This window comes from Hypomesus nipponensis, chromosome 5 (assembly GCF_054491055.1).
Source record: "Hypomesus nipponensis isolate SF chromosome 5, ASM5449105v1, whole genome shotgun sequence".
Classification (NCBI taxonomy): Eukaryota; Metazoa; Chordata; class Actinopteri; order Osmeriformes; family Osmeridae; genus Hypomesus; species Hypomesus nipponensis.
Window position 1 is genome coordinate 3,296,004 of NC_140365.1, and position 16,061 is coordinate 3,312,064.

A 16,061-nucleotide genomic window follows, 5' to 3' on the forward strand; every position below is an offset into this window, starting at 1 on the left:
TCTCATCAGCTGCGTTGAGTACCATCCACCCGCCATACAAGAATGTTTTTTTTTTTATCTTTCTCTCTCCCCTTCTCATCCACGTCCAGAGACAAGGTGTCCAGGCATGGCTGACAGACCGTGCTCTAAAATGTAAATCTGGCTGTCTAATCTAGCTGGCAGGAACAAAAGGCTTAGGGTTCCGATTAGGTTCTACTGAAGACAAGCATGGCAGCGGATAAGAATTGTGAATTACAAACAGAACAGCCAGGAATTTAAAAAGACATTTCTGTGTCAGACCACTTGACTAAATTCACACTTCATTCAATCTTTGTCACTCATTAAATGTAATCCTCACATCATAACATTTTCTTCAAAACTTTATTCAGAGAACAAATCATACCATTGACAGGACACTCAAAAGAAAACAAGACTAGGGAAATGTGTGGAAGTCTTTATTGAACAGGAAATAAACAGGGACATGATGTTCAGATATTAAGAGCCGTGATCATTCTGGTCAAGACAGCATTGCAAAGTAAACGAAGAGATGAATACCCCATAACACATGGACCCTCTTACAGAATCAAACATAAGAAAGATGTCAGATGTAACATTTGAGTAGAATGCCCCTGCAAAAAAAAATGGTTTCAAAGCAAGTGCAAGCTATTATCAGGGGGCAGACAGTGATCATAAAAAATCTGGAAGCGCCTATCAACATAAGTGACCTTCTTCAGGAAGCTTTCGAGGTCTCGAACTGACATCTCCTGCACTGTGCCACCCGCCACGTTCATCCCGTGGTACGCGAACGCAGGGAACTTGGAACGCTCCTCAAACGGAGTGTTGTGATCGTAATCGATGCAGCAGTAGGCAGACCACAGGTAGGTTGGTATGCCGACACGGTTCTGGTTGTGCCGGCGGATCGTGTGACCGGAAGTGGTTACCCCGGTGACCACGTACGCTGTGCCGCGGCAGTAATTGTTGAGGCGTTGGCGGACAGTGTGCTCCTGGGTCTTCCAGGGGCCGTTGTTGAACTCCTGCACCTGGGGAACCACGTTGGTCAGGGTGTAGGTGGCGGCCTTGTCGTCAGGATCAGCCTGGTGCTCGTCAGGGTTCAGTTGGCCTCGCTCGTAGTTCACAACGTTGGAATAGTCTTCCAACACAGCCTGGGCATCCTCGAACTTGCTGTGAAGGTTTCCCTGAGGGAAAGGTTCCATGTTTCTTCCTGTTGAGACTGTGGAAAGCTGAGTGGGGATACGGAGAGCGAGGAGAGCTGTTAGAGCAGGGAATATTGTTTCAATCTTTCCAAACTTTTTTTGTCACACGTGAAGTTAAAAGGAGGGGAAAGGAGAGGAGGGGAGGGTTGGATAATAGGAGAGGGGGAAGAAGAACAGAATAACATATAGAAGACTAGACTCGAGTCCTCATCAATGACTACTTTTTTCAACCTTTCGAAACTTTTTTTTCGAAACCTTTATTAAAAACTTTTTTTTTTAACCTTTCAAAAAAAAAAAAAAGTTGGGCAAAAGATACAAGACACTGTCGATAAAAGCAGTATGTTCTTTTGATTATGAAGGCCTACCTGTGGCTCGTACATCCATGACACGTCCACCTTTTTGAAGCCGTCAGAACGCTTGAAAGTGTACGCAGAGTACACGGGGATGTGGTCAAATGTGTCATACAGTGTCGCGAAACGGGGCTTGCCATTGTAGCGCTGGCAGATCTTTTTCAGCGATCCGTCTTGAAGTCCCAGTGGAGGAGTGCCCATGTACATAAACTCTTTGCACTCGGGCGAAAATTGAGACTGTACCTCAGCTTGCACCGTCACCAAGGCAACCAGCAGCATGGACCAAGTCAGAACTGACCGAACTCTCACCGTGGAAACCATGGAGGCAAACGGCACGAAGGTCTTTAACATGCCCTAGTGTTTGATTCCTAAACCTCATTCTCATCCTTTGACACCTTGCATTCTCGCCCTGTGCCTGTCTCACTCTCTCCGCCTTCAACTGTGTTTGATATGCAAAGAGAGGAGACAAGAATACTAGTAGCCGATATAAACGTGTAGTTTATATCTAGCCATTGTATAATAGCCTATAGAGCCGAATAGTCCATGGAGTTTTAACCAACATGACACACAATCACTAGCCTATTTATTTGATACTTGCGATTGTAACCCTTTTTATCCTCACCAAAATAGAATTAATGATCCACACAATGTGTGTACCTGTAGTCACCGTCGGTTTGCACATTACGTTGCAAATACACTCCAGAACGGCAAGCGGCGCTAATTCCCCACTATCTTCAGTTCTGCCACCGCTTCACAAACGATGCACGGGAGACAGCCATTTTTCCTCAAACACAAACAAGACGAGCAAGCGAGCTATAAAAATATTCGCAGCGAATGTTGGTCTGTAGAAAATACAATTAATCAAACGTGGTTGATTGAAGATCTGTACAATACTGTTGCAAGAGAGAACTTGGAAATACATGGGTTGTAGAGAAATACATGCCTATGTTATACAAAATTGAATTGAGCTACTTTTCAATTTAATCAACAACAAAAATTGCATCTACCGCCTAGCGAGGTTGCAGCTGGCTAGCTGGCTACATAGCTGGCTAGCTAGTGTGATACGTCTACAACGAAAGGTAAGATGCTAAAGAAATATTTTGCTATTATGTTGATTGAAAGGGACGTTAATATGTTTGCTTGGTCGCTAGATGCTTCTTAATGTATGTTGTTGTAAGAATAACCATGCGCTGTGTAGCCATCATTGCCAGCTAACTTGGCTACTTAGCTCGCTGTAGACAGTCAGTGTTGTCAAGGCCAAAACATCGGGCTGAAGTTACGGAATAGTGCTGCTGCAGCAGCGGCTGTGCGTGTTGTTTAGGTCTCGGGGCCCGTACGGTAGCGGGATGGCTAGAACTGGTACATGAAGAAAGTGGTCCCGTAAATCGTTTTCTCAAAATCTCCGCATTCCATGTTAAGTGTTATGTTAATGAACTAAGCCAATCAAAATATTTGTGTCGCTGTGGATTTTTTTTTGTACACGCGTCCACGTTATAGTTAGAGAGCTCTTGAGCTGTTCGCTTGTGCAGCATAGAAGCTAACCAGCCATATATTGTTTTGTTAGTTGGCTGTATGATGGCATTATGTTGGCAAATTTATCTTAACCGTGTAATTACTTTTTAATATATATTTTGGACATTAAAAGCTTGCACTTCTAACGGGATTGGGAATGCGATAGTGGTGAGCTAACGTTATTTATGAAAAATGTTGCTAGCTTGCTGTTTACGGCAAGCTAAATCCATTGCTTGATTGTATAGGAGGTTAACGAACGTTAGCCTAAATTTAAGAAATTTCCCCCACCATATCTTTGAAAATATAACGCTTTTATTTCATGCAACTTGTGGAACGACATTTAATTCAGTTCACTGTCTAGCAAGCAAGACTAGTTTTGAATGACACGAGCAACGAAATGATACATTTTGAATCTTAAAACGCCTCCATTCCATTCACAGGTATTTGCAAGAGAGGAGGAAGAGATACTATTCCAAACAACGCAGGCAGGGGACGGATCGAGAGAAGTGGAGTTGGAAAAAAGTTCCTGTTCTCTTCCCGTGCATGTCTCGTAGACACCTCTGCCTCACCGTCAATATCATGATCAAGTCATCTTACCGCGATCATTAAAATTATTGGTGCTAGTCTTAGTTCCCGTTTGATTTAGGGAGCGTACAACATTTCGCCATTCCACCGACACCATTCCCACTTCCTTTATTCTGAACCTGGCAGCTATCAGCTCTTCGTTGCTAAATTGTGACCAGAGCCCACCGACTCTAAACCACTGCACACAGAACAACCAAGTAGCCTTTAACCTAACATCTTATCAGGACCACACTGGTCCTATCCTTTCAACAAGGTAAGAACTTAAGTTTAAAATCTACTCTCTGAATCGGTTGATTTTGTGGAATTTCCAGCTACTAGTTTGTGGATGGTGAAAGCAGTGTATTTGCTGTGTGTTTGATGTGATGAAAGTGCCCTTCTTGCATCAACAGAAGCCTTGAGCTCCTGGGCAAAACAGGAGTATGACTGCAGAGACTCTAAACTTCGGCCCAGAATGGTGAGTTCATTTTTACATAAATAACAATTTATAATGATAATAATAAGAAAAGGTAGAAACACAATAGGTGTCTTCACTGTTGGCCCCCAGTAATGTATTCATTTAGCAGACACTTTTATCCAGACACTTTTATCCAAAGCGACCCACAGTGGGGAATTTGAACCTGCGACTTCTTGGTCTGCAGTCAAATGCTCTAACCACTTAGCTGAATCCATCCCACTGAGCTACGACCTATCCTGTACACATCACATCCACCCCCATGCGCTCGACTTACCAGCTCTTCTGGACGTTGTTGGGTTGGATTTACAATAGGGGTGGGAATCTTTTGGTACCTCACAATTCAATTCGAATCGATTCTAGGGGTCATTTGGGGAGATTTTTAATCAACATAAAAATAACATTACAACAAAACAAGTAAAAAAAACTCTTATTCTTTTACATTTGTGAATTGATGTGAATCGCTAGAAGACTGAATTGCGATTCAAATGTGAATCAATTCTATCCAACACCCCTAATTTACATCATATTTAGTGGTTTCTAATGCTTGTTGTTGTGGTTCTCTCAGGCTTCGTGCACTATCCCGAGGGGGCCACATGACCTCCCCCCCTACCTCTCCAGCAATGCCAAAGTCCAAGCTGGCCGATTACCGCTATGGCCGCGAGGAGATGCTAGCACTTTATATCAAAGATAACAAGGTAAGCTGCCGGACAACGAGGGCTTTTTAATAAAAAGTCGGCCTGCTTTGTAGACACCAGGTATTAGTTTCATACATCTCTCTCAGATTGTGTTTAGTTAGAAACAGACTCAGCCTGTGTGTGTGTGTGTGAGGTATAACATTGTGTGTGTGTGCAGGTCCCAGAGGACATGCAGGATAAGGAGTTTGCTGCGATCCTGCAGGATGAGCCTGTGCAGCCGCTGGCTCTGGTCGCTCTCACAGAGGAGGAACAGGTAACCCTGAGCCCTCCTCACCCTGAACCCTCCTCACCCTGAACCCTCCTCACCCTGAGCCCTCCTCACCCTGAGCCCTCCTCACCCTGAGCCCTCCTCACCCTGAGCCCTCCTCACCCTGAGCCCTCCTCACCCTGAGCCGTCCTCACCCTGAGCCCTCCTCACCCTGAGCCCTCCTCACCCTGAGCCCTCCTCACCCTGAGCCCTCCTCACCCTGAGCCCTCCTCACCCTGAGCCCTCCTCACCCTGAGCCCTCCTCACCCTGAGCCCTCAACCTCACCCTGAACCCTCAACCTCACCCTGAACCTCACCCTGAACCTCACCCTGAACCTCACTCTAATCAACACTTTCACTGTCTGTCCCACTCTGTCCTTCCTGTGTTGTAGTTCCTAACCTCTGTGTTGCTCCCCTCCAGAGGAACTTCTCCATGTCTGTGAACAGCGTAGCCGTGCTGAGGCTCATGGGAAAAGGAGGCGGGGCCGCCCCTGTGGGCGTGGCCAGGGGCCGCGGAGGCATTCGAGGAGGCAGAGGTGAGGTCATGTTCGCGCCGTCCAATGGGATCGACATGTGTAAGGTCTAGTAGAGCAGGTGTTGAGCTGTGTGTGTGATCACAGGACGAGGAAGGGGCGATGGTGCGTTCTACCAAAGAGGACCCGAGGAGGGGGAGGTGGGATTTGGACGCGGCCGAGAGGTGCATCGCAGCCAGAGCTGGGAAGACAGGTGACCTCACTTCCTGTTACATTACTAGGAGCTCTGTACGAAGGAGTTCATTACCTAGGAGCCTCAGCGTTTTTGCCTTTTCGTTTTTTGCACTTTTGCTTTATGCGTTACAGTGGATGGCAAAATACATTTGGCCTATCATTTTGCAACATATTGTTTGACCCTGGTCTTTTGTCTGTTTGATGGAGCGATGGTTGGCTCCCATTAGCTTTTAGCTCATTCAATGTCTGTGACGAGTTACTGCTGGTCCCATGAAATCTAAAATTACAACGTTGAGATGTTGCCTAAACCTTCCGATATTCCACCTAAGACCTGACATGACACACCACACACGCCCACTTCTGACTCCGCCTACCTTCGTCCTGTCAGAGGTGAGCGGCGCTTTGAGAAGCCAATCAGGCGCGAGATGGTGCGCCCTGCCTTCGAGGAGGCGTGTCCGCTGGGCAGGAAGGAGTTTGGGCGCGCCGACAGCGACAACTGGCGCAGCCTGAGGGAGGAGCAGCAGCTGCAGCTGCAGCAACAGCAGGAGGAGGAGGAGGAGGGGGCGGAGCCAGGGGGGAACTGGAGGATCGCCGGGTCCAGACGTGATGGTACGAACATGCGTGCACACACACACACACATCTGTATACACACACACACACACACATATACACATGCACACATACACTCACAGACACAAAGGACGGTAGTTGTCCAGTAACAGGGTTGGAGTGTAAGACGCGTGTTGTGTGTGTGTGTGTAACGTGTTCTCGCACCTCCAGACGGAGGCCCTCGCTCGGCCGGCTGGCGGGACCACGGCGGCCGGCGGAAGTTCGAGTTTGACTTCCGTGAGGGCGAGGGGGGCGGGGGGGGGCGCAGGCGCCGGGGCAGCGAGGGGGGGGAGGACGACAGGGACGGCCTCCCTGAGTGGTGCACCGACGAGGAGGACGGAGAGATGGGAACCTTCGACGCCTCTGGAGCCTTCATGTGTATTAAGGTAAGGGGGGGGGAGGGGATGTTCTGCACTGCTGTGCGTGTGTGGAGCTGTTCTCAGTGTGTGGAGCTGTTCTCAGTGTGCGGAGCTGTTCTCAGTGTGCGGAGCTGTTCTCAGTGTGCGGAGCTGTTCTCAGTGTGCGGAGCTGTTCTCAGTGTGCGGAGCTGTTCTCAGTGTGCGGAGCTGTTCTCAGTGTGTGTTCTGCTCGTGTGTCCTGGCAGAAGGGTTTGAAGGACGCCATTCCTGAAGACCAGGAGCTGGAGTTTGGGGCGTTGGAGGAAGAGGAAGAGGAAGAGGAGGAGGTTGAAGAGGAGGGCGAGGCCTGTCAGGGAAGCAAGGACAACTTCTCAGAGAAAGGTGAGAGTCCACACCTACACTCCCCTCACTCTGAATAAGAATCCATACAAAAGCATTCTGATAACATGTTGTATGTCTCTCTCTCAGAAGAGAGTAAAAACGTGTGTGAAGGAGAGGACACCCGCAGGAGCCCTCCCCCCCCCCCAGCGCTGTCAGCCCCTCCCTGCCTGGACCTTCCTCCTGGACGATGTGCCCCCGAGCCCGCCCTGGCGTCCGTCTCCCAGCCCCCCAAAATCAGCCACCACGGTACGCAGGCCCCCCTCAAGGCCCCTGGGTGTCACTGTCACTGCAGATCAGAGGATGGGTTTGTGGTGACTGAGCCTCCGTTTGTTTTTCTCTCCTCCTTCTCGTCTCTGCTCCTCCTCTCTCTCCTCCTCTCAACTCCTCCTCTCTCTCCTCCCCCTCTCTCTCCTCCCCCTCTCCTCCTCCTTTTTCTCCTCTCTGTGCTCCTCCTCTCTCTCCTCCTCGTCTCTCTCCTGCAGGAGGTTCATCTCCAGGCGGTGGTGCCCAGCTGAGCCCAGATCCCCCCACCTCCTCCGGCCTCCTGCCTCCTCCTTCCTTCGCGGCGTCTCTCCTCTCCTCCAGCGCGGGGGGGGAGGCAGAGGAGGACGAGGGCATGAAGCACCTGCAGCAGGTACGGAGTCCACACTGAGGTCTCACAGGGGGATTTGAACCTGCCATCTCCTGGGTCTGCTGTCAAATGCTCAGTTCTTATCCTAACCTCCCTCAGGAAGCTGAGAAGATGGTCGCATCTCTCCAGGACACCTCTCTAGAGGAAGAGTGCTTCACTCAAGGCTTGCAGGATGCCCGAAACCTCTCCTCTCACCCCCACCCCGCCGCCCACTCCCACCCCTCGACCCACACGGCCCCCCACTCCCACTCCCACCCCTCCGGACACACCCTCCCCCTCTCCGCCAGTGCCCTCCCCCTCTCCGCCAGTGCCCTCCCCCTCTCCAGCGAGGCAGCCATGAAGTGGTTCTACAAGGACCCTCAGGGAGAGATCCAAGGTACACACACACACACACACTACACACACACACCCACCCACACACTGTAATACAGCTGATGTAACCCTGCCCCCCCCCGGTGGTGTCCACAGGGCCCTTCTCCACGGTGGAGATGTGCGAGTGGTTCCAGGCGGGCTACTTCACCATGACGCTGCTGGTGAAGAGGGGCTGTGACGAGGGCTTCCAGCCCCTGGGCGACGTCATCAAGATGTGGGGGCGTGTCCCCTTCTCCCCCGGCCCCTCCCCCCCGCCCCTGCTGGTACGACAGCCCCCCCCACCCCGGGCGTCCTCTGTGAGTCAGACCTCTCTGTGTGTGTTACTGTGTGAGTGAGTGGTGTCTGTGTGCGTGTGTTATAGTGTTAGTGGTTGTGCGTAGGAGCTCTTGGCCTGGGCGATATATCAAAAAATTGATATTTCGATATTGTACATTTTTGCGATATTCAATATATATCTCGATATGTTTGCATTTAAATAATTAAAAAATGATTTTCTTTTGCCCCATTAGAAAACAACAAAAACAATTTAGATAGAACAGCTATTGTTACAAAGTACAAAATGTGTAGTGCAAATTTAATCAGTTGTTATAACATGGTACTTGCAACTTGACAAAATGGACCTCACATGGAACAATTCATGCAGAGGTCCTTATGTGACAGGACAAAAAGAGTGTTTGTGTGCGTGTGTGTGAACACAAAGGTGCCAGGCGGTGATCTTAAAACACAAGCAACACAAGGACCAGCAAAAAAAAGATTGAATTTTACATTGTCGTCAAAATTATTAATTTTGTCAAAATATTGCAATATCATCGCTAATATTCGATGTCTTGTCTCTGTCCAGGGGAGCATGGACCAGGAGCTTTTGAAGAAGCAGTTGGAGCAGGCAGCTACTGCAGCGTTGTACCAGCAACTCCAGATGAGGTTCCAGCATATGAACAGGTAGCCCTCCCACCCCCCCCCCCCCCCCCCCCCTCTGTCTGTCTCTGCTCTCTCCCCTACACACTGCAGTGTGTGTGTGTGTGTGTGTGTGTGTGTGTGTGTGTGTGTGTGTGTGTGTGTGTGTGTGTGTGTGTGTGTGTGTGTGTGTGTGTGTGTGTGTGTGTGTGTGTGTGTGTGTGTGTGTGTGTGTGTGTGTGTGTGTGTGTGTGTGTGTGTGTGTGTGTGTGTGTGTGTGTTAGGAGCTACTTGTAGAATACTGATGTGTGTTTGTCTGCAGGGGTGGAGAGTCTGGCCTGATGCCCTCGATGAACAGGTCAATGTCGGTTCCAGATAATGGGTCCATGTGGGACATGCATACCTCAGCCTCCCAAACATCAGGTACACCCAGTAGTAACACTGTGTGTGTGTGTGTGTGAGAACATCTCAGAGAGACACACACACACACACTCTTCTCTCACTCACCTACATTCCTTTTGAGCATCAAACGCCAGTTTTGGTTTTGAGGTTTGAGCGTGTGTCGTCCATCGCAGGTGAGGCCAACCTCTGGGACTTAACCATGAGTAACTCCACTCAGGGGCCGTCCCTGGAGCAGCTTCAGAAGGTAGGAGATCCTCATCCACACCCTCATTCTCATCCTCTCCCCCATCCTTACCCATTACTGACTGTAAACCACTGACTGATTCTGACTCATCCTCTGCGTCTAACCCTGCCTCTGCTCGTGCTCAGCTCCAGGACAGGCGCGAGGCAGAACTCAGGGCCAAGAGGGAGGAGGAGGAAAGGAAGAGGAGGGAGGAGAAGAGGAGGCAGCAGGAGGAGCAGAAGAGGAGGGAGGAAGAGGAGCAGCTGTATCGTCGGAAGCAGGTACTGGGAGTGTGTGTCAGGCTGTGTGTGTGTGTGAGGCTGTGTGTGTGTGTGTGTCTTCCAGCCAGATTCATGCCTCTCCCTGAAGGAGGGGCTGTAGTCTCCATGTCCAGCAGTCTCTCTCTCTTCTTTTCTCTCCATCAGTCCTAAGTAGTCTCTCTCTCTCCCCATCAGTCTAAGCAGTCTCCCTCTCTCTCCCCATCAGTCTAAGTAGTCTCTCTCTCTCTCTCTGTTTGTGTCCAGCAGTGTCGCCAGCAGCAGGAGCTGATCATGAAGCTGTTGCAGCAGACCCAGGCCCCTGGCTGTGGCCCCTCAGGGGGGGGCTGGGGCGGGGGCGGGGGCCCCTCAGGGCTCTCCAAGCCGGGGAAGAGTCTCAGTCTGCTGGAGCTGGAGACGGAGAGACTGCTGAAGCAGCAGAGGGCCCAGCAGCAGAGAGACAGGGTGAGGACACACACACACAAATATACTCGCGTAAGCTCTCAGACGCCCACACTCGGGTCGTGGATTAGGTGTTGTGAAGTTCCGCACTGACGTGTGTGTGTGTGTGTGTGTGTGTGTGTCGCAGCACGGAGGCCTGACGATGGGCCAGTGGGGCGAGGGCGGAGGGGGGATGTGGTCGGGCGGGGGCATGGAGGCCAAAGGCAGCACTGGAGGCATGAGCGTCTGGGAGGAGGCCCTGAAGAACCAGAACAGCCTCCGCAACATGGGCATGAAGAACAGCCGCAGCAGCCCCTCCCTCAGGTAGGAGGGGGAGGGAAGGAGGGGGTGGAGCTTGGGGGGGTTGGGGGTGGAGCTTGGGGGGGGTTGTACGAGTGCCACAAAGTAGGATTTGTGTGGTGTGTGTGTGTGTGTGTGAATGCTGTGTGTACATATTAACGTGTGTGTGTGTGTGATGCTGCAGCGAGCAGTACATGCTGCGGAGGAAGCGCACGGAGGAGGAGGACAAGCTGCTGAAGCTGCTGCAGGGCATCAAGCAGCCTCAGGATGGCTTCACCACCTGGTGTGAGCAGATGCTGCACGCCCTCAACACCTCCACCACCAGCTCCTCCTCTGCCCTGGACGGTACGCACACACGCCCTCACACACGCCCTCACACACGCCCTCACACACGCCCTCACACACGCCCTCACACACGCCCTCACACACGCCCTCACACACGCCCTCACACACGCCCTCAACACCTCCACCACCAGCTCCTCCTCCACCCTGGACGGTACGCACACACGCCCTCACACACGCCCTCAACACCTCCACCACCAGCTCCTCCTCCGCCCTGGATGGTACACACACCCTCACAATGTCTCCTGGTCTAACCCGTGTGTGTGTCCCTGGACAGTGGCCACCATCGTGGCCTACCTGAAGGAGGTGGAGTCTCCCTACGAGGTTCATGACTTCATCCGCTCCTACCTGGGCGACACAGTCGAAGCCAAAGAGTTTGCCAAGCAGTTCCTGGAGCGCCGTGCCAAACAGAAAGCCAACCACCAGAGACAGCAGCAGCAACAGCAGCAGCAGCAGCAGGTGCAGCAGCTTTCAAAAGAAGTCGCCGGCCTGTCGATGAACAACTTTCCTCTGCAGGTAAAGCCCTCAGCCCTCTCCCCCCCAGCCGCCTGCACCCCCAGCCCTCTCCCCCCAGCCGCCTGCACCCTCAGCCCTCTCCCCCCCAGCCGCCTGCACCCCCAGCCCTCTCCCAGGCGCTGGGATGTCCCTACTCCTCCCAGTCATGGAGCCACTGCGGATTTATAACTGACCTCTGTGTTGTCGACCTCTTCCTGCTGTGCGTGTGTGTAGTCCATGTTCCAGGCTGCTCAGATGGGGAAGGGAGGCCTATATGACGGCCAAGGAGGGAAGATGAAGAAGAAATCAAGCATGATGCTCCACTCTGACCCCAGCATCCTAGGTAGGCAGCACCCTGGACCTCCTCTCCCCCTCCTCTCTCTCCCCAGCCCCCTTGGACCTCCCCAGCCTCCCTCTCTTCCTCTCCGGGAGGCTGAACCCTGCTCTCTTCTCTCTCCTCAGGATACTCGTTCCTGGGAGCCGGAGACAGGATGAACCTGGGGGAGATGGAAACCGTGGAGGATTACTGATCCAGCCGTATCTACCTGAATCCACCTGAGGCCTTACACCTGGAACACACACACACACACACGACGAATGTGCACTGCTGAGCTACTCTGCCCCCACGTGCAAAGAAGCAGGTGACGCAGGTTCCCCTCCACCCTCCCTCCCTGAGGAGAAAGAGGGTGGAGGAGAGATCCTCCAGCACTTAGTTAAGCACCTTAAACGAAACTAATGCACTTTACTAACAGGGCATTTCAATATTTGAAATGAAGTTTCGCCTGTTTATATATATATATATTTTTTTTTCTCCATGTTTTTTTGTTTTGTTTTTTGTTTGTTGTCTTTTTAGGATGCAAAATGTGCATATGTTGCATTTATAATGTCTACAAATATGAATCTATACTTGAGGATGCGCGAGCAGACAGGTCTTTAGCACGGTCTGAAGCGGGCTCCTCCACAGTCGCAGTGAAGATCTGGGGGGATTCAACGGTAGTTTTTTTTAGAGAGTATATTCTTTTTTGAAAGAGACACTGTTGTTTTTTAAATCGATATAAAATGTAAAGCTATAACAAATCCGAATTTTATTAAGAAAAGAAAAAAACTTGAAGGTTTGCACTTAGAAAAACAAAGGAGTAGTTAGTTGGGTGGTCGTCGTGGAGACGCTCGGTGACCGCCAGTGTACCTTGTGTGGCCGATTTACAGCCTGCACAATTTTTTATTGCTTACAGAGATGCATAAAAGGCCATGTTTTTACTTTTATCCATTGTTATCTTTCTTTTTTTTTTTTTTTTACTTTGTGAAGAATGTATGCAATTTCTGCCCATGTCAGAGTGAATGATTGGTAGCCAATCGGTGTGCGCGCACGCGCGTCCTGTTCGGTTCTGCTCATGAAAGGTTTGAGGACGGAGGCCATTTTGCTTTGTCGTTCCCGCCTGCCCCCCCCACAGGAAATGCCTGGTCGAAGGTCTACTTTGGAAATCCTGTTTACGCCTGAGTGTTTGCTGGCCTCCACTCGTGTCATTGGTGCTTACTGCCTCCACAGTCCTCCCTGTGCCGCGACGCTCTGGGAGGCTGTCTGGAAGCAGACTTAGGGATGAAAGGTAGACCCACTCCCCCACCCCCCCCTCTGGTGTATTCAGGCAGTTCAGGCCCTCTCCCGAAAAATCTTTCGCTCTCGGTAAGAGTGCCCTGTCACCTTACCTCTTCGTTCTCTTTGTTGTGGTTGCGGAGCCGAGAGAACCCTCCCCCCCCCCTCCCCAAGGGCATGTTGTTGCCTTGTACCTTCGTGTCAGTGTTTTGGTCTGTGTTACCTGTTGTCTTGCGGGCGATTGGCCACGGCAAGCGTGTGAATTCTGAACTCTGAGAGTAGCTCTTTTTTTTTTTGTTTTTTTTTTTGTATGTCTGAATCGAATGTTTGAATGACTTCTAAACAAAGTGAAAAGTATTTGGACTTGGTATATGGAGCACTTTTGAGGCTGCTACATTATTGTATGTTGTTCATATTGTGTGTCTGCCTCTACAGTAATTGTTCTTCTTTGAACTTTTTTTTTTTTTTTTTTTTTTTTTTTCTCTTTACAAGAAAAAGAAAAAAAAATGAATGTATTCCAAAAATGAAAGAAATGTAGAACAGTTCATTGACACTTCAAACGAGTTGTTCTAAAAGGATTTGAGGAGACTAAGAGGGAAGAAATATTCCCTGAACGTGAAATACTGTACATGTAACAGACCTGCATGAAGCTCAACACACTGCCTTGTCAGATGCCTTGGAATCAGAAGAACATCTCTGAGCATCCGAAAAATGGAAATCTAACAAATTGGCAGCCATTTTATCTTGCACGTGTGCGCGCACGTGACAGACTCACTGAAAACATAATACCAAGGTTCTACGACTGTCAAGGAAAAATTGTAGCAGTAGTTCTCAAATCAAGTACTGGTCTGTGTTTTCTATATTTGTTAATGTGTGGTTTGCGACTTCAATGATCCGGGGGAATGGAGGCGTGCGGAATGAGTTGGTACTTCACCTGCAAACAGAAACAATCCTCGCTTGAACCATTTTTATTCAAACTACGTCTGGATTATATTTTTTTTTACAAAAAAAAAGAAAACTGCTACGAAAAAAAAATTATGGGAATTAACAACAAAAAAAGACAATGTACTATTTTTTTTTTTTCCTCTCAAGATGTTATGTGGTTCTGTTAGTTTCACATGGAGATTCCCAGGAGAGATGCGGGAGTGACAAAGGAAGGGACAGAGGCTTCTCCTCATCTCTTCCCAGGCTTGATTTGAAAAGACTAGAAATCACACCATCCTCGACCTCTAAACGCAGTGACTGGTCAGCCGTTGGTGTAGGGTTCCCTATGCAGGCTCGTTGATCGTGGACAGATCACTGTAAAAGGATTCAAAAAATCTGTTTGAGAAGGAAATAGAAAAACATATTTTTGTAATGTATGTGACGGAATTTGAAATCAGTTTGGAAATCCTCCACAGCTACTGGACACTGGACCATAGAAGGGCTCAAGTCCTCAGTTCAGCCTTGACGGTTTAGTTTTTGGTTTTTCTCCTGATTTTGTTCAAGCATCCATCACATCGTAAGATGAAGTGCTTGTGCTGAAATGGACATGTTGGTGGGCCTGCATTCTACGTGCTCTCCAACAGGACGTCACTCCTCGGGGACCATCTTTTCTTGGTCGCGTTACGAGAGCGGTGGACGAGACGCTGTCCTGAGTGTGCAGTCAGACCGGACGGTCCTTCCTTCGACCGCCCAGGCCACGCCCAGGCCTCACCACCCAGGTTAGACGCCAAACTCCTTGTTTCCACCATTTTTACCGTGTAACTGCGATCGGGATCTCCATCCAGGATGGTTTATCCCCAGGGAGGAGCCGGATAACTGATTTCATCAGACGGCCTAATTAGTAGCCGTTACCGGGAGTGTAGATTAGAAATGATTGGGTTCCTCAGGACTTGTCCAGTTAATGAAGTCGGCCACTTATCCTCACGTCTGGACAGATCCTTCTGATAAGCCCCTGGGGGCACTTAGCCCTGGAGCTGCACAGTAATGGGTTGTTAATAATATCCTCTCCTCTACAGGACTCTACCTGTAAGGACTGGACGATGTCTTGGTGCCGGCCGCAGACCCCTGGATAACTGGGACTGGAGGCTGCGGGGTGCCCCTGGAGAGGCAGGGGACTGGAGGCTGGGGACTGGAGGCTGTGGCTGGGAGCCTCCTGCTGGACTGAGAGGCTGGGTTGCTCCTCGTGGGCTCCAGGGAGGAGAGGAGCGGAGCAGGATAGAGCAGGAGGCGATTCCTTGGCACAGCCGTTGCTTCAGCGCTGGATTTGCACCGGCAACGAGAGACTAATCCAGGCTGATCAACTAATACCAGGGGATAGGACTCTTGACGACACACAGATACACACACACACACACACACACACACTGTTATTTTAAAGCACTCGTACATTCATCCAATGTCCACATACACACACTTACATGCAAGCTCATACCTGTGTAAATATCTGGTTGTCAAGTTTCTTCTCCTGATTGTAAATACTGAACTCTGTTCATTTTTTGTGGTTGATAGTTGATTTGACACATTATTGGATTTTTTTCTTGCCTTAAGTTGTACATAAAGCTGTCCACAAGGACCATCGCCCAATCATCCTTTAATAGAACATTGTAAAAGAGACTATTTGTGTGGGAAGATTAGTTCATTTTTCTTCACAAAAAAAAGTAATTGGTGAAAATACATCTGGAAATTTAAAATCAACATCGAGGTGTCTGCTGTCTAGTTAGACACTTTGCCCCTTTTACAACTGAAATGTGAATGAACAATGTAAATAGTTTTGCTTTAAAAAAGAGAAGTGTAGAATTAACAAATAAATAAAATGGTGTGAAATGTTAAATGTGCGCGACTGTTTCCAAACGTTTGAACATCTGATGTGTTAGGATATGAGTCACCTTTTGTTAGGATGGACGGATTAATTTTTTTTAAATACTGTAGTAATGGATCTCGTCCACTTGGGGACGGTGTAGCTGCAATCTTGTTTTACTGAACATTGAACTAAGATTTGTACTTCCCCACTAAGTGGAGACTAGGACGTCGTAAAA

At 49.6% G+C, this 16,061-nt stretch overlaps 2 protein-coding genes across 2 annotated transcripts; one reads left to right on the forward strand and one right to left on the reverse strand.

The window, feature by feature from the left end:
- Positions 1-429: 429 nt before the first annotated feature.
- Positions 430-2,328, reverse strand: LOC146287812 (endonuclease domain-containing 1 protein-like). The gene is made up of 3 exons (XM_084698762.1): positions 2,201-2,328; positions 1,559-1,982; positions 430-1,220 (listed from the first exon to the last, which is right to left on the reverse strand). The coding sequence occupies exons 2-3, from the start codon at positions 1,892-1,894 to the stop codon at positions 627-629; spliced, it is 930 nt and encodes a 309-aa protein (XP_084554888.1). The 5' UTR covers positions 1,895-1,982; positions 2,201-2,328; the 3' UTR covers positions 430-626.
- A 162-nt stretch (positions 2,329-2,490) lies between these two features.
- On the forward strand, positions 2,491-15,856 carry gigyf1b (GRB10 interacting GYF protein 1b). Its single transcript, XM_084698765.1, has 25 exons — positions 2,491-2,622; positions 3,496-3,893; positions 4,030-4,094; positions 4,660-4,789; positions 4,947-5,042; positions 5,458-5,572; positions 5,657-5,762; positions 6,132-6,352; positions 6,525-6,739; positions 6,958-7,093; positions 7,181-7,339; positions 7,576-7,727; positions 7,824-8,100; positions 8,193-8,392; positions 8,938-9,035; positions 9,313-9,413; positions 9,566-9,636; positions 9,762-9,896; positions 10,140-10,337; positions 10,462-10,637; positions 10,798-10,958; positions 11,233-11,471; positions 11,685-11,793; positions 11,913-14,744; positions 15,042-15,856. Exons 3-24 carry the CDS (start codon positions 4,060-4,062, stop codon positions 11,978-11,980), a joined length of 3,198 nt encoding a protein of 1,065 aa, XP_084554891.1. The 5' UTR covers positions 2,491-2,622; positions 3,496-3,893; positions 4,030-4,059; the 3' UTR covers positions 11,981-14,744; positions 15,042-15,856.
- Positions 15,857-16,061: the final 205 nt, after the last annotated feature.